This window comes from Mesocricetus auratus, unplaced genomic scaffold, assembly GCF_017639785.1.
Source record: "Mesocricetus auratus isolate SY011 unplaced genomic scaffold, BCM_Maur_2.0 Super-Scaffold_100007, whole genome shotgun sequence".
Lineage (NCBI taxonomy): Eukaryota > Metazoa > Chordata > Mammalia > Rodentia > Cricetidae > Mesocricetus > Mesocricetus auratus.
This window is the reverse complement of record NW_024429191.1, coordinates 56,985,449-57,009,923: the sequence shown is the minus strand read 5'-3', so window position 1 is coordinate 57,009,923 and position 24,475 is coordinate 56,985,449. Positions and strand designations below refer to the sequence as shown.

Genomic DNA, 24,475 nt, shown 5'->3' with positions numbered 1-24,475 from the left:
CTTTTTGTTTGTTTGTTTTTTGGTTTTGGGTGTTTTTTTGTAACTATTCTGAGACAGGGTCTGACTGTGTATCCCTAACTGGCTTGACACTCACTCTGCAGACCAAGCTGGCCTAGAACTCACAGAGATCCACCTGCCTCTGCCTCCTGAGTGCTGGGATTGAAGGTGTGCGCCACCACACTCAGCTCACAACATCTTTTTGACTAATTCTTTTTGCTATACATTGACTATATTCCATATCCATATAATACCTAAAGGCCTAAATATTTGAATTTTTTCTCTTTTCACAGCCATCTCTTCCTGTACTCTACACCCTATCCAGCCAGGCCACACATGAAGCTGTTCACCTACTTTGCAGGATGCTGGTCTTTGATCCAGTAAGTAGTGTTTACTTTTATATTTTTTTACTTCTGTTATTTTGTATTTGAATGTTGTGCCTGCATGTATATCTGTGCACCACATGTTTGCTTGGTGCTCTCAGAAGTCAGAAGAGGGAATCAGATCCCTTGAATTGGAGTTACAGATAACCATCTCTGGTGGCTAGATTCTGAATCCTGGTCATCTGCTAGAGCAGCAAGTACTCTTAAGTGCTGGGCCATTGCTCCAGCCTCTATTTTTATACTTATTAAATAAAATTTAAAATAGTATTCTAGCCGGGCGGTGGTGGCGCATGCCTTTAATCCCAGCACTCGGGAGGCAGAGGCAGGCAGATCTATGTGAGTTCGAGGCCAGGCTGGACCGACAGCCTCCAAAACAATACAGAGAAACCCTGTCTCAAAAAACCAAAAAAATAAATAAATAAATAAAAATAAAATAAAATAGTATTCTAAGTAACATCCTGGCTTTGACTATACTGGCAGTGTAAATAATGTAAATCTAAGTGTAAATCTAAGCATCTATACTCATCACATGGACCTTTGAGTCTAGATGCTTAGATTTAAGCAAAGCTTAGGTAAAGCTCTAGAAGGCATTACCATTCTTATGATCTTGGTGTTTATAAAAGGATGTAACACCGGGTTGAGACTAACTTTTCTGAGCCTCTTTTCTGGACTCGATTCTTCTGGACGTGTGCTACAAACTGCACTGTGATGTCTTGCTGTTTATCTGTTCATTCATCCAAATTATTTATCACTCATATCTGTGCCAGTAATTATCATCAACAGAGATTCAAATGGGACCATTTAAATAAAAAATATTGATAAGATACAAAGAAATAACTAAATACAAAATACAAGGGATATTTAAAGACTTTTTTTAAAAACCGCAAAATTATGATCTGTGGTGAGAAGGGAACATCTTTTTTACATAATAATCAGATCCACATAACTATCTGCAGACAGGATCACAAGAAAAAATTAGGGGAGCTGTTTGTGGTTGCACATGCCTTTAATCCCAGCACTTGGCAGGCCGACCTCTGTGAGTTCCAGGACAGCCAAGACTTTATATGTGTATGTTGGGGGGAGAGGGAGAAGGTTGATTGATTAGGGGCAAAAATTGTTGAGTTTGAACCAGGCATGATGATGTGTAACTGTCAACCCAGCTTTAGTTGCAAGGTGAAGTTTCAAGGTCCTCTTTAGCCACATGGTTGAGTTGTTTTTTGTTATTGTTGTTGTTATTTTGAGACTTGGTTTCTTGTGTCCTGGCTGTCCTGGAGCTTTGTAGACCAGAGTGGTCTTCAACTCACTAAGATCCACCTGCCTCTACCTCCCAAGAGCTGGAATTAAAGGTGTGCGGCCACTACGGCCTGGCCACATGGTGAGTTTAAAGCTACCTTACATGAGATCTTGGGCTAGTGAGATGATTTAGATTGTGGCCTTAGGAACCTGAAAACCTGAAGTTGTGTGAAGTGCTGAACATCTTAGAATCAAGGCAGCATGCCATTTTCATTGTCTCCCATTGAGCCCATCCTCGAGGCCTGTAAGATCCACTTTCCCTTCATAGTCCACTGAAAACTGAGGATGGTTGGTTTTTCTTTCACTTTTTGATAGAGTTTAAAGTTTATGGGTCAGTAAGCCTGATGTGCTGGTGTATTAACTGTTCTGATTCAAAGGCCTCAGAAGCCAGAAGATGGGCTTCTGCTGCTGCTGCTCTCAGCCTGACATTCATATTGCCCCTCTACTAACTCTGCGGCTTTTGTGTGTGCTTTTCCCTGTCCATTGATATTCAAAGAGAATAGAAGTTCTAAGCAGCTTTCTAAAATTGCCATCATGATCGCATCTCCTAAATGCTGACGCTTCTTCAAAGTGCAGTCTGTTGTCTAAAATGCAAAGCATTGCATATTTAAATGTCATGATATTTGTCACCCTGTGTACATCTGTTTCAAGGTAGGAACTTTTCAGATTTTTAGTGGAAGGACATTTCGAAGTGACTGTTATCTTAAATGTACTTACTCTGTCACCCACCCATAAATTCAGTTGTCCCTTTTTGCCCAGAATGTTCTATATAAGCATAGAACTGTGTAAGCTCTAAGTATAAGCTGTGTAATGTAACTCTGTCTTGTAAAAGATGCTACATGGACAGTCATGCTTATCTGTAGTGTTGATGTGCTGGTCTCTAAATCTGATTTCAGTCAAAAAGAATATCTGCTAAGGATGCCTTAGCCCACCCCTACCTAGATGAAGGGAGGTTAAGATACCACACGTGTATGTGTAAGTGCTGCTTTTCCACCTCGACGGGGAGAGTCTATACCAGTGATTTTGAGCCTGTCACCAACCCCAAATTTGATGATACCTTTGAGAAGAACCTCAGCTCTGTCCGACAGGTTAAAGGTGAGTGCCTTTGACATCCATTCAGACACAGTGACCAGTGACATCTTTTATTAAATAGCGGACATCCAGAGTCGAGCTTGCCAAAGCTACCCGATGTCTATTTCAACTTTGCATGTAGCTGTCTGTGCAGAACGTGCGTGCGTGCGTGCGTGCGTGCGTGTGTGTGTGTGTCTGTGTGCACGCACAGAGAATGGTGAGTTAGCATTATTTCCAGGGGAAGATTAGCCAGAGGAATGAAGATTCAGTTTCTGTTCCAAGTCATAATGAGTGCGACTCAAAATATATTGTATCTGTATTCACCATGTCACTTCATTAAATAAAATGTAAAAGTCCACTGGAAAATGGTGATGAGAAAAGGGAATTCGATTATTTATTTACTCATAAAGCTCTGCTGAGGATAGTCCCTGTGGTAGAGCTTGGGTCGATCTTGGGTTTAGAAGACATCCCCTATGGCAGACTCTCCCTGCTGGTGGAGCTCCCAGCCTGCACAGTGCCTCCGGGGAAGTTTTTGTCTGTTTTTAGCAACAACCATCAGTTTGGCTTCAGAAAAGTAGAACTTGATTTGGACTGATAGAGGGTGTTCATGTGATTTAACTAGCCCAGCAGGCCGTTGTGTTCAGAGGTTGGCTGCCTTAGCTGGGAATCCACACTTCCAGTCTGCTGTTGGCAGTGGAGTGGACGGTGTTTGTTTTCTCCACAGAAATCATCCACCAGTTCATTTTGGAACAGCAGAAAGGAAACAGAGTGCCTCTCTGCATCAACCCGCAGTCTGCTGCCTTTAAGAGCTTTATTAGGTAACTATGTCTACACAACTCTCACGTCTCAGGAGTAAAGGAAGGGTGCTGTGATTTTATTACCCAGACTATTTTTTGGTGTTTTGGTTTTTTGTTTGTTTGTTTTTTGTTAACTCTTTGATTTGCTAAGTGTGTGTATATATGTGGGAGTCAGTTCTTTTTGCGTGAATCATGTGTATTATGGGATCAAACCTAGGTCATCATGATTGGTGGCAAGCACTGTTTCTTGCTGAGCCATCTTGCCAGCCCTGTTTCTTTTTTGTTTGTTGGTTGTTTGTGTCTTGTGTTTTGTTTTGTTTGAGACAGGGTTTCTCTATGTAACAGCTCTGGCTGTCATGGTACAAGGTTTGTAAACCAGACTGACCTCTGCCTCTTGAGTGCTGGGGTTATAGGCCTGTACCACCACCACCTGGCTACTTTTTGTTTTTTTAATAATAAAGTTCAACAGAAGCTGGGCATGGTATCACATACTTGTCACCCCAGCACTTAAGAAGTGGAGTGAAGAAGGGAGTTCAAGGCCAGCCTAGGCTGTATAATGAGTTCAAGCCTAGGCTACATGAGACCACAGCTTCAAACAAACAACAAACAAAATGTTCAATAGGAAATTGATATTATAAATGGAGGAAGCCTCTGTCTTCATCCTGTGGCCAACTACCAAGGGAAGTGGGGTGTTGGTGGTGTTGTCTCACTGCTGAGAGGTATAATCTTGGTCCTGCCACCTTCCACCTTCTTGATAGCCAAGGGCTCTGGGAGTGGGATTGATCCTAACCATTCATTCGTTTGTTTCTTTGTTTGTTTGTTAGTCAGTTTTGGTCTGGATTTTTACTAGGTGAGCCCAAACTAGTCTTGTTCTTGATCCTCCTGCCTCAGCACTGTGACCCAGGCCTGTACTCCACCTCTCTTTGTTTATTGTATGTTTACATGTTTTGTCTTGTTCCGTTGTTTCTTTGAGACAGGGTCTCACCATGTAGCCCAGGCTGCTCTTCTATTCATCTTCCTGCCTTAGACTCCTGCGCAAACAGACTCCTATATAGAGGAGCAGCTGGGATGCTCATTGGAGAGTTATGAGTCCACTTAGGATTCTAGCAAGCTTCATTCTGTTTGTCTCTCTTTCCCAGTTCCCAGAAACCACTTTAACAATGTGGGGAGATTTTAATGCTAGGGATAGCTAACCAGAAGAGGACATTAAAAGTAGCTCCGGGGGTGGCCTGGAGCTTGAAATAGCAAATGTGAAAGGCTGCAACCCAGTATGCACCAATAGAGAAAAAACAAGGGAGAAATTGAATTCAGAGGTCCCCTCCCCGGGAGCCTTTTTGGAGAGGTTCTGTGTCTGCAGGAGCACACACAGCATGTGTAGGGAGGACATGTACCAAGGTAGGCAGAACTGGCCCATCAGATAAGTGCAGAGAAATTTTCAGACAGCTTGAGTGAATATGGCCAGAAGCAGGAAGGGAAGCTGTTGCCTGACGCTGCAGCCTGCGGTGCCCTCCTGTGCCTTCTTTTGGCAAATAAGAATATGAAGCAAAGGAGAAGCGCAAGTGGACCTGCCTCCAGTTTCCCGACACAGGACAAAGGGTGGATTTGAGTTTGAGCCACTGTCTGCTTCACACCCCCACCCCCACCCCCACCCTGACCTTTCTCTCTTTCCTTTTCCCACATTGAAGTAGGGCCTTCCCTGTATTGAAACTGTTGGACCAAATTCAAAAATTGTGTATAAAATTAGTAAGATCGGTTGTCTTTCATTCCTTCCATTTTTTTTTCCCACGTAGAAAGATGGCGTTAACTCGCATTTTGACTGACTTTGCTGTGGTTTTAAGTTACTTTGTTTGATATTTTCCCAGAAGACTCAGTGACCCAGGTGATTAGGTATTCTAGCACCTTCCAGTTGCTGGTCATTGTTCCCCTGGGCTCTGGGAGGGAAAGCGATTACCATTCCTTTCTAATTAGCAACCCTAGACTCCTCAGAGACTAAGTAGTACCAGGTCTGTGATAACAGTTGCTGGAGCCTGACTCATCTGCACCAGCGATGCCCAGGTGAGAAGTGGCCTCTTCACATAGGTCCCCCACTTGCGGACACTATTTTGAGAGGTGCTTCTTAAGAGCATTTTCCTGATTGAATATGGATAACACTATTTGTAATAGCTACCATTTAATTTACATCATGATATAGGCTCCATGGAAAGCACTGTGCATATATTTTCCACATTACTCTGAGGTAGACAGCAGGATCCTTCCCACTCCCACTAAGTCACATGGCCCTCTCCTGTCCCTGTGTAAACCACTGATGATCACTGCCTTGCTCTGGATAGCAGATCCCTAAATGAATGGTTTGCAGCCAGCTCAAGGTAGGGAAGAGAAGCAACAGAACAAAGAGTGTAGAAAGGCCTGCCCGGCCTCCAAAGGGAGGCTACTGGGCAGGAAGTGGGGCTGCCCCTCACCCTCCAAGGTGCCACTGATTCTGGGGTCTCCCTTCTCTTCCAGTTCCACCGTCGCTCAGCCGTCTGAGATGCCACCGTCTCCTCTGGTGTGGGAGTGACAGTGGAAGACACTGTACTACTGAAGATGTAATGTAGCTTTCACTGGAGTCTGGGATTTGCAATTCTGGAGGGTTAATCATGCTTGTACTGTAATTTTACTAATGAAGTTTTAAATTAACAACCACTACTTGTATGATATGAATAATATTTAGAAATGTTACTAGACTTTTAATCTTGTAAAGTGGTTGTGCTTTTAGAAGAAAAAAATATTTTACCCAGAGTTACACATGATTAAAGAATTCAGTGCAGCTGTAATGGCTCACCTCAGAACAAATGAGAACTGAACCAAATTTGGGTGTTTGGGGTTTATGTTTTGTTTTTGTTTTATTTTATGAAGTGAGATTGTTCACATGTACACATACACACACAGAGACGACAGTCATACATTTTGATATTTGAGCCATTCCTAAAGATTGGGGGTTTTCTAAAACTAAAGAGTCTAGAAAGCTTGCCTGCGACCAATCATTGAGCCATGTGAGCTGATCGTGGCTGCACTGGGGGAGGGGGCGGGAGGGGCATGCCACCTAATGCTGAAGCCCTATAGTGGCTTCTCATTAGAGCCGTGATGGTGATGTGTGCTGTCTGAACTCCAATGTTGTGCGTAGAGAGACTGGATCTGACTAGGAGAGACTAACCCTGTTTTCCTTATCTGGTATAAATATATATATATATATATATATATTTAATCTATTTTTATTAGAAGTTTTTCTGCTCTTTCTTACATAAAAAAAAAGACCCAAGCATGCATCTTTCATGTGTGTAAATAATTCATTTCTGGGCTAATTTCAAAAGAATCCCAACACTGCTGTATAGAGAGAACTAGCTTGCACATTTTAGGTCTGTGAAATTCTGTGAGACTTTTCCTGCACTGGACAGTGAAAAATAATAAATAAAAGACAAAAAGAAATTAAAAAAAAAAATTAAAGCCACAAAGGCACATAGGGAATCATGTCAAATGTGTTTGTGTCCTTAGGCAAAGCTGTGGGAGTCTTGAAATGTCACAGTAGTAAATAGCTTATTACTTTTTGACAAATTCTTTTTCCTGCTGGAACACTGAACTCTGTGCATATGTAAATATGAACACCAATCGAAGGCCTCTACCTCCTGGAGTTACACAACTTGGCTTGTTTACCTCCACACGCTGATGATGACTATTTTTTTTTTAAGTTAAATGTGGAGACTTGAAACTTGAATGTCCCTTCCAACTTTTATATTAAAAATAAAAAGACAAGAAAATTGAAGAGCGTTTTTCACCTGTACAAGGAGTACTAATGGATCGTCTTAAAAGTGGTCTAGGAAAAAGCTTGATGTGTGTTATGGACAATTAACTGTTAAAATTATTGTAAGTTATCTGTATGTAGCAGAGTATTTTCATCTTGAGCAATCTGAGCTGAATCTGAAGACTATTAAGTTATGTTTGGAAGTTTTAACTTCAATGAAGTAATTATTTGCTGTGAAAGAAACAAACATTGAATTACTAAACAAAGATGGTGCAATATCTTTGTTTTTGTTTTTGTTTTTTTAATGAGGCTCCTGAGAATCAACCCAACTGAAGCATTTCAATTCACTTGAATGAGAAACCTGTTTAGTATCAAAAGAGCCCGAAAAGACACTGGTATAAAAGGTACAACCTCAGAGGTTGGTCAGTTACCGTGGCACACTTTCTGGTCACTTTGTACAATGTAGAGTTGAAGTACAGTGGTGAAAACATTAAATGTGACATTTGAAAACGGTATGGCACTGTCTTTTTTCCACCCCTCCCTTTGTTTCTCTTCAGCCTTTGTCCTAACTTTGCAAAATCTGGAGACATGTGCTTACATTTCCACGCTTAACTTTGAGGAAATCATTTGTTTGATTTTAAGTCTTCCCAGAAACTTAAGATTGCCAAGAATGTATCAGAAGCTCAGTTAAATGACACCAGAGACAGCATGATCTAATTATGTACAATATGGATGTCTTGTTTTCATGTGGGATCGAACACATTTAATAAAAGTAGGTTGCTAAGGAGGAAGTCAGGGCTTTGTGGCAGTATACTTCAGACGGGAAGCCAGACTGCTCACTTTCCCATAAGTGTCTTGAGCCAAGGGTTTACTCCTCCCCCCACCTCCTGAGACAAGGTCTCTCTGTGTAGCCCTGACTGTCCTGGAACTCACTGTGTAGACCAGGAACTCACAGAGACCTGCCTGCCTCTGCCTCCTGAGCACTGGGACTAAAGCCATGTGCCACCACAGCCTGGCTGCAGTGCTGAGCCGTCTCTCCAGCCCCACCTTCTATTTTGTTTTTTGGTCTGTTGGTTATCTGAGACAGGGTCTCACTATGTAGACCAGTTTGGCCTGGCCTGGAACTCATATCCACCTGCCTCTGCCTTCCTCCTAGTGCCGGGGCTAATGGTGCATAGAAAAAGACAGGCAAAGATCCCCGGGTTTAGATATCTGTTAAACAGTATTGGAAAAACTATCAGCCTTGTGTGTAGTGACTGTAAGTAGCAGCCTCCTTGGGAATGTGTGAGCCTGTTGCCTATAAAGGTTGCTCTAAGAAACCTCAGAGACAATTTTCTGGTGTCTGTTCATGTCTCTGATCTCAGTTTTTTTGTTTGTTTGTTTGTTTTGTTTTTGTTTTTGTTTTTTTTCCGAGACAGGGTTTCTCTGTATTGTCTTGGAAGCTGTCCTGGAACTCGCTTTGTAGACCAGGCTGGCCTCGAACTCACAGAGATCCACCTGCCTCTGCCTCCTGAGTGCTGGGATTAAAGGCGTGCACCACCAACGCCCGGCTCTGATCTCAGTTTTGTCCCTAGTCCCTAGTCCCATGCTTGTGTGGAGTGCCTTTGGGCGACCCCAGGGCACAGTGGCCAAGTCATCTTGTCCATCCACAGCAAACTACAGAATAAGGTACATGTGATTGAGACCCTGCATAGAGCCAAGCTCAAGTTCCTTGACCAAGAAGATCTATGTCTTGAAAATGTGGGGTTTCCCCAAGTTTAATGCAGATGAATTTGAAGACATAGTAGCTAATGGCTGTGGAATCAAATGTATTTCCAGTCATGTTCAGTAATAAATTTCACATCCCGTGGAGGGTATGTGTATCTATGATATATTTTTAAGATGATATGAATGGTTTGCTCCCATTCCATCCCATCAGGAGGCATAAACAGCTGTCTTACTTTGGGTGATAATTTATCTGATTGTGAGATCGATGTTGATTACCCTCTTCCCTTGTAGTAACTAGCCTGTGGAGAAATTTGCCCTGGCTTGTCTGAGGCAGAGTCTTATGTGCAGGCTGGACTCAAACTTGTTATGTAATGGAGTCTGTCTTTGAACTCGTGATCTCCCACCTCCCAAGCACTGGGATTGCAGACCTGGGTACCATGCCCATGGGGAGAAGTATTTTGGGATCACATTTTTATTCTTCAGCAGATGGCATACAGTGGCATCTGTTGATGGTCTCTGCCCCATTATTTGCTATTAGTTGGGAAATTAATTACTGTTGTCATTCATTCTGTACACCTTTTTCTAAGATTTGAGCAGATTTGGTGAGTCACCAAAAACTTCTACACAGGAAACTGCCCCTACCAGGAGTTTATGGCTGCAGTCATACAGCTAATCTGGATTTCCACTCCCCCTAGTGACGAAGTGTGGTCAGGTATCTAAATAACCTTCGGAAGAAGGTTATGATGTGACCCTGCCGTGCTCTCCTCTTCCTTACTTCATGGCCACCATAGGTGAAGTCAGCCTGCTTTGATCAAGCTCAATTAGAACATGGCCATATTTACTCATTGTCCCATCCGTGATTTCATTTATACAGAGGCAGAAGAGTAGCTTGGATAGAGGCTGGCCAGCAAAGCCTGAACTACATATATTCTGGATGTGTATAGAAGCTAATGGGGCCAGTGGTATGGCTCATAGGGTGACAATGCCTGCCACCAAGCCTGAAAACCTGAGTTGGATCCCTGCAGTCAACTGGGTTAGAAGAAAGCATTGAGCCCCTCACATGCACCCCACGCACACGCACTAAGTAAATAAATAAAAACTGGGCATGGTGGCATATACGGAGGCCTGGAGATCTCTGATGTCTACTGCACAAAGAAGCTTCTCTGATGAGGTCTGAGAGCTGCACTGATCCATGGGTGTAGAGATTCAAACTGAGAGGGCAGTTTGATGCTGTGTCCATGTAGCAGAATAGTAGTAGTAATAGTACTAGTAGTAGTAGTAGTAGTAGTAGGCTTACCACTGAAGCATGTGAGCTCCCCAACCATGGATTCTTGGATAAGTTTACAGTCCCAGGCATGTGTTCCTTCCTGTGGAACAGGCCTTAAATCTAATAAGAAAGTGAGCTGGGCGTTGGTGGCGCACGCCTTTAATCCCAGCACTCGGGAGGCAGAGGCAGGCAGATCTCTGTGAGTTCGAGACCAGCCTGGTCTACAGAGCTAGTTCCAGGACAGCCTCCAAAACAGTACAGAGAAACCCTGTCTGGAAAAACCAAAAAAAAAAAAAAAAAGTGGTTGGTTGTCTCAGAACACGCATGCCACTATTGTATCCATTGACGTATCTTGCCACACTGGTCATTGCTGCAGCTCACAGGGTTCCCAGCTATTACCTTCTGGTACTGTGTGACAACTAACTGGTCAGGAGGATGCTTCCTGGTCAGTATCAACTTGATTTCTCCTTGTGGCCAAGTGGCATCTTCAGGAGTAGTTCTGGTGGACAACCAAGAGCAGTAGGAATAGCCTGTGTTGTTTCGGGGGGGTCTCAGAACACCCCTAAAGATACAGCTGAAGGGAAGGCATCCCATACCTGGCATTGAGTTTTTTATTTGGCAGCATATGGCTTCTTATCCCCCGTGTAAAATAACTTCAGTTAAACTATTTTATGAATGTATGTTTGAGGTTTTTGTTTGGTTTGGTTTTTTGGAGTCAGGGTTTCACTTTGTACCTCTGGCTGGCCTTGAATTCACTAAGTAGACCAGGTTGGTCTTGAACTCACAGAGATATGTTTGCCTTTGCCTTTTTTTTTTTTTGGTTTTTCGAGACAGGGTTTCTCTGTATTGTTTTGGAGGCTGTCGGTCCATCCTGGCCTCAAACTCACATAGATCTGCCTGCCTCTGCCTCCCAAGTGCTGGGATTAAAGGCGTGCGCCACCATGCATGGTTAATATATGTTTATACTTTTTTAAAAAGATTTATTTATTTATTACATATACAGTGTTCTGCCAGAAGAGGGCACCAGATTGAATGGTAGATGGTTGTGAGCCACCATGTGGTTGCTAGGAATTGAACTCAGGATCTCTGGAAGAGCAGTCAGTGCTCCTAACCTCTGAGCCATCTCTCCAGCTCCTATGTTTATACTTTTAAGATGCTTATAAAACAGTAGTCTTCCGTGTGGCTTTTTCAGACATCCTTAGTGTTGGTTATCCTGTCCCAATCCCCTCGTCTGCCCTCCCCTCTCATCCCCCTCCTCAATGAAACCTCCCTCTCCATTATTCTTTTCCCCTTCATATCACCTTTTAGCTCAGGGACCATTGAGGAAAAAGTCCATTGGAAAGATTGTAAGAATCAGAGGTTGGGGAGTACATAGAGTGAACTTTTTGTTTGTTTTGTTTTGTTTTTCCAGACAGAGTTCTCTGTGGCTTTGGAGGCTGTCCTGGAACTTGCTCTGTAGACCAGGCTGGTCTCAAACTCAGAGACTGGCTTGCCTCTGCCTTCTGAGTGCTGGGACTAAAGGTGTGCGCCACCACCAAGATCTATCTTCTGAATGTGACAGGACCACTGCCCTCATAAACTCACAGCACTGTAGTCGCTGACACATGATCAAACTATTCGACATTCCAGCATGGAGTGGGTGGGAACTCTGAAGCCTCATCCCTTGCCGGGGCACTATTGACAGCTTCTAGGAGAAGGAAAGTCAGTTTTAAAGAGTGTAGCACTTGCCACCACCTGCCAGGGGCTTTAATCACAGGCCAGCCTGGTCTACAAAGCCAGTTACAGGACAGCCAGGGCTACAAAGAAAGACCCTGTCCCAAAAAGCAAAGAAAACAAAAGCGTGACTCCTGGATGGAAGACCACAGTCCAACGAATGAACACACACATACTCGTGTATGTGGACACACTCACACTTGTGTATATCGGTGAGCTATAAAAAAGTTGGGGACATGAAGTTGGGAGGGAGTGGGGCAGATCATAAAGGAATGGGCCACTGCGTTCACCTCCACCTCCAAAATGTAATTGAAACTCCTGTACCTTTTCCTTGTATCTTGAAAATGCCTAATGCTGGAAACAAGGTGTGGTGACACACTTCTTTAATCTCAGCCCTTGGGAGGCAGCAGGATCTGAGTTCAAAACTCCTGGTCTACATACTGAGTTCTAGGCTAGCCAGAGACAGTGAGAGCCTGTCTCCAAAAAAGAAAAGAAAAGAAAAGAAAAACCTGTATTAGTGTGGAGCTCAGTGGTAAAATGCTATTTGATGAGCAAGAGGCCTCCTCTACCTCCCTGGTGCTGCTACTACTGGGATTAAAGGCAAGTATCACCAGGCCCTGGCTAATGCAACTTTCAAAGTCTAACTCCAGGTAAGGGCAAAATAGTTTTGTCTTTCAGGATTAGCCCCTGCCAGCTCTGCCCATCTGACCACACACACCAGAAGATGACGGCTAAAGGTCAGCCCCAGCAGCCTGGTAAAACCATAGGGCTCAGAAGATGGTTCCCAGTTTCCTGCATATGCACCCCCTCCACCCCCGCTGCTGCCAAATCTCCAGCATTTGCAGGATCCAGGGCTCGTCATTTTCCTCTTGAATCAAATCTGATCTTACACAATGTTCCTTCCCAGTGACACTACAGGACAGTCTGCATGGGGCAGAGAAGGATCTATGGAAAACATGCTCCGGGACTTGCTCAAAGTGGAAAGGGACAGGCTTCAGAGCCAGAGTGTCACAGGGCGTTGGTGCCATTAAAGAAAGGCAAATTATGAGTGACTGTTACCTGAGCCTTAAAATGCGCAAGGATGCCATAGAGGAGGCAGGCTGCTGTGGTGAGGAGGGGTGCAGGTTAAGTGGAGGGCAGAGGGAAGCTCTGCAGTTGCTGTCAAAGCCTCCAACCTAGCCATGCTCCTTCCACCTAGTGTACTTATAATGCCAGAATTCCCTTCCTGCCACCAGGGGTCAATGAGGAGTTAATGGTGTTTGTCTCAGAGTACACTTTTTTTTTTTTAAGGCAGGGTTTCATGTAATTTAGACTGGCCTTGAACCTACCATGTAGCCAAATATGCATGCCTTTGCACTCCTGATTCTCCTGCCTCTGCCTCTCAAGTGTTGTGGTTAGACATGTACCACAGCATACTTGTCCTGCAAATAATTTTCAGGGGCCGGGCGGTGGTGGCGCACACCTTTAATCCCAGCACTCGGGAGGCAGAGGCAGGCGGATCTCTGTGAGTTTCAGGCCAGCCTGGTCTACAGGGCTAGTTCCAGGACAGCCTCCAAGACAATACAGAGAAACCCTGTCTCGAAAAACCAAATAATAATAATAATAATTTTCAGGGATCTTTGTTGCCATTTATATTTAGTAGAAAGAAGAATTGCTAAACAAACAAACGGGCTGGAAAGATGGTTCTATTAAGAGCACTGGCTGCTTTTCCAGAGGACCTGAGTTCGATTCCCAGCACCCAACATGGCAGTTCACGACTATTTGTAACTCTAGTTCCAGGGGATCTGACACTCTCACACAGTACTAATAAACAAATACTTTTAAAATTAGTTTAAAATATATAAAAATAAAACAACAAACCTTTTAATCTTAAAAAAAAAAAAGAGCCAGGTATGACTCGCCTTGAATCCCAGCACTCTGGAGGCATAGGCAGTTGGATCTCTGTGAATTGGAGGCCAGCCTGGTCTATATGAATGAACTCCAGGACAGCCTGGTCTACATAAAGAGACCCCATCTCAAATAAAACAAGCAAAAATTAACAACAATAAAAAAGAAAAGAGAACTTCTGATCTCCCACTAAAGGAACAGAAAACTAGACTGTGGCTAGCACTAGGAGTGTTATTTGGACCAAGGGCCTTTATTGGAACCATTTGGCCTTGAAATCTTTATCTGTAGATAACAAACTTGGCTGGGAACATTGCAGTTACATTGACAGCTGCACACTTGCTGTGTTCCCCAGGTAGAAACCTGCTTGCGGCCCCACACTTATGAAGCTGGAAGCCAGTTAAGATGGAGGACAAACGTCTGCACTCCTCATGCTTTACAGGGTGTCACCATTCCTTAAGGTTATTCTGATTGTACCAGGTCCTCTTCTTTAAAGATTTATTTATTAATTACATATACACCCGATTGAATTGTAGACGGTTGTCAGCCACCATGTGGTTGCTGGGAATTGAACTCAAGACCTCTGGAAGAGCAGTCAGTGCTCTTAACCTCTGAGCCATCTCTCCAGCCCACCAGGTCCTTTTCTTTAAAAAAAAAAAAAAAAAAAAAAGATTTATTATATATGCAGTGCTCTGTGCTCTGCCTGCACCTATGCCTGCAGGCCAGAAGAGGGCACCAGATCTGGTTACAGGTGGTTGTGAGCCACCAGTGGTTGCGGGAATCGAACTCAGGTCCTCTGGAAGAACAGCTAGTGCTCTTAACTGCTGTACCATCTCTCCAGGCCCACCAAGCCCTTTTCTTTTCTTTTCTTTTCTTTTTTTTTTTTTGGTTTTTCAAGACAGGATTTCTCTGTATTGTTTTGGAGGCTGTCCTGGAACTCGCTCTGTTCCAGGCTGGCCACGGACTCACAGAGATCCACCTGCCTCTGCCTCCCAAACTGGCCAGGCTTTTCCTGGTCTGGAGAGAACTACTTGTGAAGAAGGAACTGAGGGAAGGCCTGAACTAAACACCAATCCGTCCTTTAGAGACTGGAGCTCAAGGCAAGGGCCACTCTTGCCTTGTTACTTTGTGACCTGGACAAATACTGAGTCTGTTTCCTCGTATGGTGTTGGATCCTCTGAGGACTCACATCCGCACGATTGGTCTGGAGATGGGAGGAAACAACTGGAGGCCTTAGCTTGGGGTTGGGGGGACACAGCTTTTCTTTAAAGCCTTACTGCAAGCGGACTCTCCTGGTGGCCTAGAGTTCTTTTGTACTTGCCTTTTATTTTGGGTTTGTTTCTGTTCGTTCCTTTTGTTTTAGAAAAACCTTGGAGCACCTTTAAAGGGTCCTGGACACTGAACGTTCATTCTCTGACCCCAAGGGCCTGGGCAGGCCGACCTGAGAGTGGAACCCTGTCCTCAAATGGTCCCCTATGCAGATGTGCAGGCTGCTGTCTTCTCTCTCCACCCTCCTCACTGTCCTCCACGCCCTCAGCAGTCACCTCAGAAACTGGCACCTGGCTTTGTCTAGGGCTTAGCTTCCTTACAGCACAGGCTGTTCATTTTCCCATAATCCTTCCTGCTCTCCAAGGCCACATCTCTGCTGGCCTTCCTCTGTTACTGCCTTGTGGCACTGAGTGCTTTGTCTGTGTGCCACAGCTCCAAAGGTCTTTCCTCTAAAGCTCCCTGGCCAGGCCTGGAAGGCAGAGCATCCCGAACTCCTGACCCACTGACATCCTCAGCAGGGCCTACGGGGGTCACCTCTACTTTCTCAGTCACCGGCGCCCATGGCCTCATCTCTCCCTGCCCTCCTTGGGTCCCACACTTGCTCACATCAACAACTGTCATCCAACGCATTCAGATCACCTTTCTCCTCCTGACCATCCCCTCCCTGATGCATCCAACGTCCTTTTCCTGAGCAGACCACACACTGGAGGAAACTGTCTCCACAAAGGCCACCCACTTCAGCATTGCCACCCTTGGGGCACACCCTAATCTTTGCCCTCCCTTAACTACACTTCCTCTATTCCTCCTCTGAAGGCAGAAACTTTGAACCCATTTAAATTTATTTTTCCTTTTTGTTTTCTGAGACAAGGTTTCTCTGTGTATATCTTTGGCTGTCCAGGCTGGCTTCGAACTCAGAGATCTGCCTACCTCTGTCTCCTGAGTGCTAGGATCAAAGGCATGTGCCACTGTCACCCAGCCCATTTAACCATCTTCATCTTCTTCATTGAAAGGGACATGCTGGGGGTGAGCATGACTTTAATCCCAGCACTGAGGAGGCAGAGACAGGTGAATTTCTGTGAGATCCGTACTAGCTTGGTCTACACAGCCAGTTGCAGGGCTACATATTGAGAGGCTGTCTCAAAAAATAAACATAAAAGGAGGAGGACATATTGGAGTCATGACCAGCTGTCTAGACTCCTTGACTCCATTTCCCTACCTCCTGATCCATTGCCCTACAGCCATGACCTGTGTGCTGGCTGGCGGGCACCACCTAGTGTTGCCGGAGGCTCAGCTGCTCCTGTCCTCCCTGTGACCTTTTTTGTCATCCCTCCCACGACTTCCGAGGATGGAGCTTCTTTCTGTAAAGTATCTTAAATGCCCTTTGCTCTCTACCCTTCAACCCACTTCGAAAACTGTCTTACAAATCGAGTCACCAGGTTCATCCAACTGCCGGTTAGGCGTGTTCACCCAGATGTTGCAGTGTGCTTAAGGTCTGTTTTTTTGTTTTGGCTTGAGATAGGGTCTCTCTATCCCTGGCTGGCTGTAACTCATGAAGACTAGGTTGGCCTAGACCTCACAGAGATCCGCCCACGCCCGGCCTTTACGTGTATGTGTGTGTGTGGGGGTTCTGTTTCCAATCTCGCAGGTGACAGAACCTAGGACTTCTTGGGTGCTAGGCAAGTGCGCTGTCATTTAGCAACACCCATGTCCTAACATTGCTCAGTGTCTGCAAGCCCAAACTTTATTAATTTCCTTTGAACCCACATTCCGTGACTCGTCTTGCAGCTCCCATCTTGTCCCAAGCCTAGCAGAACCCAGGATATATTTGTGGGCTGGACAGTGTTTTTGGAACCAGCACGGAGGCGAGGCTCCCGGCGCTCCGGCTCCACAGGCCGCTGGCCTGGGGGTGCGGAACAGAAAGACAAACCGCACGCGAGACTCTACCACAAGCAGCCCTACGCCGTGCGCGCGAACCCGCCAACGTGGATAGCTCGAGCCCCGCCCCGTCGCGCGGCGCTCCCAGCAGCCAATGGGAACGGTTGGTAGACCGTCGCTCAAACCAGTCCCGTAGGCAGTGGGCGGGCCCTGTGGGCCACCGCCCACTCACGCGCCGCCTCATGTGCCCTGGGCCAATGGGCGCGGCTTGCGTAGTCAGGAGGCGGGTCAGCGCGGCCCACAGCGCGGGCGCCGGGCTTCTTCCCACGTCGCGGGCTCTCGGCGCTGGTGTGTCAGCCGCGTCCCAACTGACAGGACGGATCATGGGGGCTCTGGCCGCCAGGCGCTGCGTCGAGTGGCTGCTGGGCCTCTACTTTGTCTCGCACATCCCGGTCACGCTGTTCATCGACCTGCAGGTGGTGCTGCCGCCCGAACTGTACCCGCAGGAGGTGAGGGTTCAGGGGTCCCCACGTGGCCGTCGCGGTTCCCGTCCGCTCGGTGTCTGACTTGGGTCTCACAAGCCGTAGACCAACGCTTTGTTCCTCTCAACCAAGTGGTAGGGCGCATGCATAGCACTCAGAAGGTCCTGGGTTCGAACTACATTTATTCGCCAAACCTTTGTTTTCTGGGTGTGTTTCGCTCCCACTGTTCCATCTTAGGCGGGTGACTAAGGGAAGTTGCCTGGGTGGACCGGTGTCTGTCACCTGTAGTACTTTGTTGAACAAAGTTTTGTTTGGATGGGCTTTAAAAGTCCAACGTAACCCCCAGAGGAAAGGCCCCGAGTAGAATCAAGCCTGTCTGAAGACGTTAGCCCTTGGTTACTGCTGGCTGTGTAGTATTCATACATCACTCCTTCGGGATCTGAATCGGCATCAGGAGCAGTGAGGAAATACCGCCTTTTCAAGTACGCTGTTTGAATTGGGTTGGACGTGAGCTGAATTCTTTGATCCAGACTTGCACTGCGCTTTATCCGAGTCTATAACCTTCCAGGGAATTTCTGCATGCTTCAAACTACGGGTGGAAATGTAGGCAGGACTGACTTGTCCACCTAAGATTTGATCTGCTAGGCGGTGGTGGCGCACATCTTTAATCCCAGCACTCGGGAAGCAGAGGCAGGCCAATCTCTGTGAGTTCGAGGACAGCCAGGGCTTCTCAAAGAAACGCTGCCTCGAATAAAATGAAACAGAAAGGTTTGATTTTTGCCTCTGAAATCCATGAATTTTCAATGGTGTCTACAAAACTGCATGTACCTTGTGTCCTCTGGAGTCTATATAGCTTCCATCACTGGAAGAGTGCTGCCCACCCAAGAAGGCTGGGAGTGGCAAAATCAGCAATGTCACCCCCAGCCCCTTACGTCTCTTTTTGGTTTGTTTGTGGAACCACATAGCTAGAAAGACCAGAAAGACCTTTGCCCTTCTTTTCCATGGGAAAACCGTAGGTATTATGTGGCAAGAGCACTTGGCCTTTCCAAGAACTGGCTGAGTATCTTGGCATGTTTAGGGCTCTATGGCTCCAAGTTTTTTTCCTTAAGATAACAGTTCATTGAGTACATTGCAAGAGGGCATTAACTAGGGTACCCCTGCAGCCACAGCTTTGAAATAATAGGTTGGATTGTCAATTAAATTGCAGGAGTAAGTTGTAGCTCCTTGTTAAGAACATTTGCCTGGCATGCATGAGGGAAGTGAGAATTTAAAATGGCAGGTCCCAGGACTGTAGGGATAGAAGCTCCTTGCCTCTTGCAGCTTTGTGGTGATGCCAATGTCTTGAGGCTTGTTTTGCCGAGCTGAGGATCATGCTTAAGACTTCAGACTTGCCATGTAGTCTACCTTGTATCCCTGACCTTTAGTTGTGGCCCTTTCACGTCAGTCTCTGTAGGTCATCACATCGCCACTCCATCTGTATTTACATCTCCCTCTGTCTATTTTAAGGTCACTTGTAATACATTTAAGGCCTACCATGTAACCCAGGAAAAGGTCCCTTTGAATGAATTTCTGGTCCTGTTGGACATGGATAAGGACATGAATGTTAGTATTCGGGCATCTGTACTGGCATGTCCTTGGGGTTCTGACAGGACATGACCTCAGCGGCAGCCACTAAGAGCACCACCTGTGCGCATTCACTATGCTCCCTTCAAAAGGGGCCCTGCTCACCTCCCATCTTTTTTTTTCCACCTTTTTTCTCTTCCACTAGTCTTGTCCCAGGGATGGGTCTGTCTGCCCTCCTCTCTGGCCCTTCTCTCTCCTCTTCCAATAAACCTCCTATGTGAGTACTGGTGTATGAAACACTTTTCTTTGCAGCATTTTAAAAATTACAACAATACCTTGAGTACTGTCAGTCTGCTGCCACAGAAGGGCCTGCAAACCTAGAGGCCATTGAAACTGCACTAGCTACCATCTAGCCTGAAGAAAGGGAGCCCCTATTGCCATTTCTTCCGGGTTTGGTAGCAGTGGAGGTAAAACCCAGGGCTTTGCTTACTGAACTGCCCTCAGCCATTGTTTTTATTTTTTTTGTTTGTTTGTTTTTGAAAAGAGGTCTTGACAGAGGTGGTGACAACATGCCTTTAATCCCAGCATTCAGGGAGGTTCAAGACCAGCCTGGTCTATAGATTGACAGGACAGCCAGGGCTACACAAAGAAACAAACAAGAAATATTGGCGGGGCATGTGGGGGGTGAGGTTGTCTTGTGCTAACCCAGGCTAGCCTCAGACCCAAAGCATTTGCCATCTCAGCTGTACAGGGTTCACAGGCATGAACTGTTCCACCCAGCTTGAGTGATGGGCTTTTTGAGATAGGGTCTCGATACTCTCAAGAGCTGCCTTTACTTCCATGACAGCTCCTAGTTTCTTTCCTAACTGCTAGTCTCCATCCTGCATACCACTCCTCCAGACAACTAAAATGTAACCAGCATTATACAGACCACCAGTTAAACATTTTGTTTTTCAAAACAGGGTCTCACTGTAGCTCTAGTTATTCTATAACTTAGTATCTAGACCTGGCCAGTTTCACAGCCGGGCGTTGGTGGTGCATGCCTTTAATCCCAGCACTCGGGAGGCAAAGGCAGGTGGATCTCTGTGAGTTCGAGGCCAGCCTGGTCTACAGAGCGAGTTCCAGCAGGACAGCCTCCAAAACAATACAGAGAAACCCTGTCTCGAAAAAACCAAAAAAAAAAAAAAAAATCCAGTTTCACAGTTCCCAATCAAAAAGCTGTGCATGCTGATGCTCTGACCCTAGCACAGTCACATTTCTGGGCACTTGCTTAGAAGTTCTCATGGTAGTGAGGCCTCTGTTTCTCAGCAGCCAACTGTTACTTGGGTATTTTGTTTTTGAGACAGGTCTGTAGCCCAGACCTAGCCTCCAAGTCGGCTAGCCTTGAATTCCTGATGCTCCTGCCTCCACTTCCCAAATGCTAGGATTACCATGTGTCACTACACCCACAGCCTTTATCTTTTGATTAGAAATTAACACACACAAAAAAAAAATCTCCCTAGATTTTCCATTATAACACCCCTGGAGTTGCCTTTATTTATCATATCCTGACACTTACTTGGCTTTGAAAGTGAATTCGTGTTATTTCCAGGCCTTTTTTTTTTTTTTTTTTCTTCTGGTTTTTCAAGACAGAGTTTCTGTGTGTGACTTTGGAGGCTGTCCTGGAACTCACTCTGTAGACCAGGCTGGCCACAAACTCACAGAGATCTGTCTGTCTCTGCCTCCTGAGTGCTGGGACTAAAGGCATGTGACACCGCCACTTGGCTATTTTTTGTCAGTTTAATTGGTTTCATTTTTGAGACAAGATCTCTTATAGCCCACGTTAGCCCTAGACCAAGTATGTAGCTGAGGATTACCTTGCTTTAGGATGCTGAGTTTGACAAGCCTTTCTTAGCAGCACCCAGGTCCCAAGGCTTCTGGCTCCTGTAAAGTAGAGTGGGTAGCTGCAGGTTCTGGCCTCCTGCTGCCTGTAACCAGTCAGCATGGACCTGCATACTTCGATTTGTTAAGTTGATTACAAGTGTGAGGCTGGAGCTAGACCCAGACTGCTGATTCAGGCCTCACTAGAACACTGATGCTGTGTATGTACTCTGGGGTAATTCCACCAATACCCAGCTGGTCTTCTGAAGAAAAAATTGAAGATAGTGAATGAAAAATGTATTTGTAATGTTAGGATTGAAATGTCTATAATGTTTCCACAAAGGTCAGATTTAATTTCCCTTCTACCCTCAACCCGCCCAAATTCAACTGATTTCTGCATTGGAGGACTCTAGATGTATAGTTGTGAAAGGGAGAATGGCAAGATGGGTTTTTCATTTCCTTATCAACAAGTGTTAGCAGAATGCCATTTTCACTCAGTAAACATCCCAAGAAGCTCCTAAGTGGAAGTTACTGTAACTCTCCAGTTTGTGCTGTCTTGGAATTAGAAATAAGTGCACAGTAGCACGAAGACTAGAAATAAGTGCACAGTAGCACGAAGAGCCTGGGGAAACTTACTGTCCAAGAAGGTAACATTTGAATTATGACTAGTAAGTTTTTATTAATGACCATCTAGGCCAGTGTTTCTCAACCTATGAATCATGGCCCCTTTGGGGGGTCAAACAGCTCTTTCACAGAGATTGAGTACCAGATATACTGCATATCAGATATTTACATTATGATTTGGAACAGCAGCAAAATTACAATATGAAGTAGCAACGAAATTTTATGGTTGGGTATCACCACAACACGAGAGACTGTATTAAAGTGTTACAGCATTAGGAAGGTTAAGAACCACTGGTCTAGATGTCATATGAGCCAGCTGGGTATGTCACTGCTGCCACCAGGGCTGCACAGTGAGGGACTCTTAGCTAGAGAGCTTGGTGCACTGGAGCCACTGAACCTGTAGGCCACGTGCCAGGACTCACCAGGATCCCGTCTTTTTGCAGTTCAACAACCTGTTGCAGTGGTACGCTAAGGAGTTCAAAGACCCTCTGATGCAGGACCCCCCAGTGTGGTTCAAGTCTTTCCTATTTTGTGAGCTTGTGTTCCAGCTGCCTTTCTTTCCTGTTGCAGCATATGCCTTCTTCAAAGGTTGGTAGTGTGGGAAATCTTGGTTTTGCACAGAAATCTCTTGGAGGAGCAAACCCCTGTAGCTTGAAGGATCTGGTATCCACTAGCAGATGTCACAGAGGAACATTAAATGTGGCTCAGCTGATGTCCTGTAAGCTGGGCTTCCTCAGTAATCTAGAAATCCCTCATGATGTGAAACCTGGGGCCAAGGACAAGCTTGTTTCTTTTAACCCACCACACACACATACAATTTCTTTTATTTGTGGCCTTATGAGAGTATATTTATTGCCTTATAAGCTGGAAGCATCAAGCCAATCCCTGAAGAGCTTAACTTCTCACTTAAAACTTATTCCTGGGACTGGAGATGGTGCAGTAGTTAAGAACATTGGTTGCTCTTCTAAAGGACCTGGGTTTGGTTTTCAGCACCCACATGGCAGCTTATAACCAGCTGTAACTCCAGTTCCACAAGGTCTAACACCCTCATTTGGCCTCAGGGGACACTGCACACAACATGATTGCAGGCAAAATACTCAAAAGAATGTTTTTAAAAATTCGGCCGGGAAGCCGGGCGTTGGTGGCGCACGGCTTTAATCCCAGCACTTGGGAGGCAGAGGCAGGCGGATCTCTGTGAGTTCGAGGCCAGCCTGGTCTACAGAGCGAGTTCCAGGACAGCCTCCAAAGCCACAGAGAAACCCTGTCTCGAAAAACCAAAAAAAAAAAAAAATCGGCCGGGCGTTGGTGGCGCACGCCTTTAATCCCAGCACTCCAGAGGCAGGCAGATCTGTGAGTTCGAGGCCGGGCTGGACTGACAGCCTCCAAAACAATACAGAGACACCCTGTCTCATAAAACAAAATAAATAAAATTTAAAAAATAAAAATTCAAAGAAAAATGTCTACATGCCATCATATAGTTAGTGCCCATCCTTGGAAACTAAGCTCATAGAGAAGGAAAGCTATTTCCCACTGAGATCCTATAGGCACGGGATCCAGCTGCCCTCTTACCCGTGTGGATCCTTATGGGTGCCGGGACAGGGTCTCCTCCTACTCCTGTTTCCTAAGCTAAATGCCAATTCTCACCGTCAGTGAGCTGGTGCAACATCCAGTTTTTCATGTGTGCAGTCTGACTTTCCACCAAGATGAGGCAAAACCATCAAGTTGAGAGGAGCAGACAAGCAGGGGTGGGGTAGAGCATGTCCCAGATACCCTGGGAGTCACCAGAGCTAAGTTTTAACCTAATTGTCCTTTTTTCTTCCTCTGCTTCAGGAAATTGCCGATGGATCCGTATCCCTGCAATCATGTATGCAGTTCACACCATAACAACTTTAATTCCAATCCTCTATACATTTCTACTTCAAGATTTCTCCAAAACTGTTGCTTTCAAAGGACTTGGACCTGAAAATTTCCGAGAACGACTGACACTCATAGGTGTCTATGTCCCCTATTTAATAATCCCCCTTATACTTCTCCTGTTCATGTTGCGGAACCCTTACTATAAGTATGAGGAGAAAAGAAAGAAAAAATAGGGGCCAGACACTAGCCCAGCTGGGGAGATCCCACAGTACAGTTGCCTTTTAGACAATACTAGAAAAACTGCTCTGAACCCATGTCTCAGCTGCATTTGAAACATACCAACAGCAGTGCACAAGAACAAGATAGTGGCAAGACATGCCAAGCCCTCACCTTCCAAGGGCTGAACAGACCATCAGGAGGGGTGGGGACCAGCGAAATGGTGCCAAAGTTCTGCTCTAGCATTGCTAAAAATGGGCAGACAAAAAGCTGGTCAGCTCCTGAGATAGAACACAACACCTGACTAAATCCTGACTTGACCTCCAGCTGATCAATAGTCAACAAATGAGCAGTGGGTGTTTCTGGTGGCTTTAATATCACAGATTTTGTCTCTTTAAACATCCATGAAAAACTACCATGGTTTCCTGCCTATACGTCCGCCCACCTCTGGAAGAAAAAGATATTGTAGCCTCGAGAGCCTAAGGCAGAAATGGGTTACATGGAAGGTAACCATTTACAGGTCACCCCATCTTCCAGTTATTCTACTAGTACTTGTACTTCACAACTCCGGCGTCTCACACCACTGGGCTCCCTGATAGATAGAGGAAGCTTTGTCCTTCCTCTCTGTCTGATCCTTTCTATCCTGTTCAGTGGGGTAATAGTGTGACTGTCCCGGTGTGTCTGCTGTTCCACTGGCTCTCCTTAAAGAAACAAGGTTGGTGGGTGTTTTTGCTTGCAAGCCATGTTGCTCTGGTTACTACGGTTTGACTTGTATGTATGGTCCAAATAAAGGTAGCTGCTGATCACTGCCTGGTTTGTTGTGTGGATGGGTTAAAATA

General features: G+C 45.5%; 2 protein-coding genes and 1 pseudogene across 2 annotated transcripts in view; all 3 read left to right on the top strand.

The window, feature by feature from the left end:
* Nlk (nemo like kinase) overlaps positions 1-7,829 on the top strand; it is a 120,469-nt gene extending 112,640 nt beyond the window's left edge. The window contains exons 8-11 of the mRNA XM_005076999.4: positions 291-377; positions 2,570-2,768; positions 3,469-3,562; positions 6,044-7,829. Coding sequence (XP_005077056.1) covers positions 291-377; positions 2,570-2,768; positions 3,469-3,562; positions 6,044-6,098 — 435 coding nt within the window. The 3' untranslated portion in view covers positions 6,099-7,829. The remainder of the gene's footprint in view (positions 1-290; positions 378-2,569; positions 2,769-3,468; positions 3,563-6,043) is intronic.
* A 660-nt stretch (positions 7,830-8,489) lies between these two features.
* LOC121141642 lies at positions 8,490-8,652 on the top strand (annotated as a pseudogene).
* An 8,676-nt stretch (positions 8,653-17,328) lies between these two features.
* Tmem97 (transmembrane protein 97) lies at positions 17,329-24,442 on the top strand. Its single transcript, XM_005077000.4, has 3 exons — positions 17,329-17,543; positions 22,007-22,151; positions 23,394-24,442. Exons 1-3 carry the CDS (start codon positions 17,418-17,420, stop codon positions 23,651-23,653), a joined length of 531 nt encoding a protein of 176 aa, XP_005077057.1. The 5' UTR covers positions 17,329-17,417; the 3' UTR covers positions 23,654-24,442.
* The last annotated feature ends 33 nt before the right edge of the window (positions 24,443-24,475 follow it).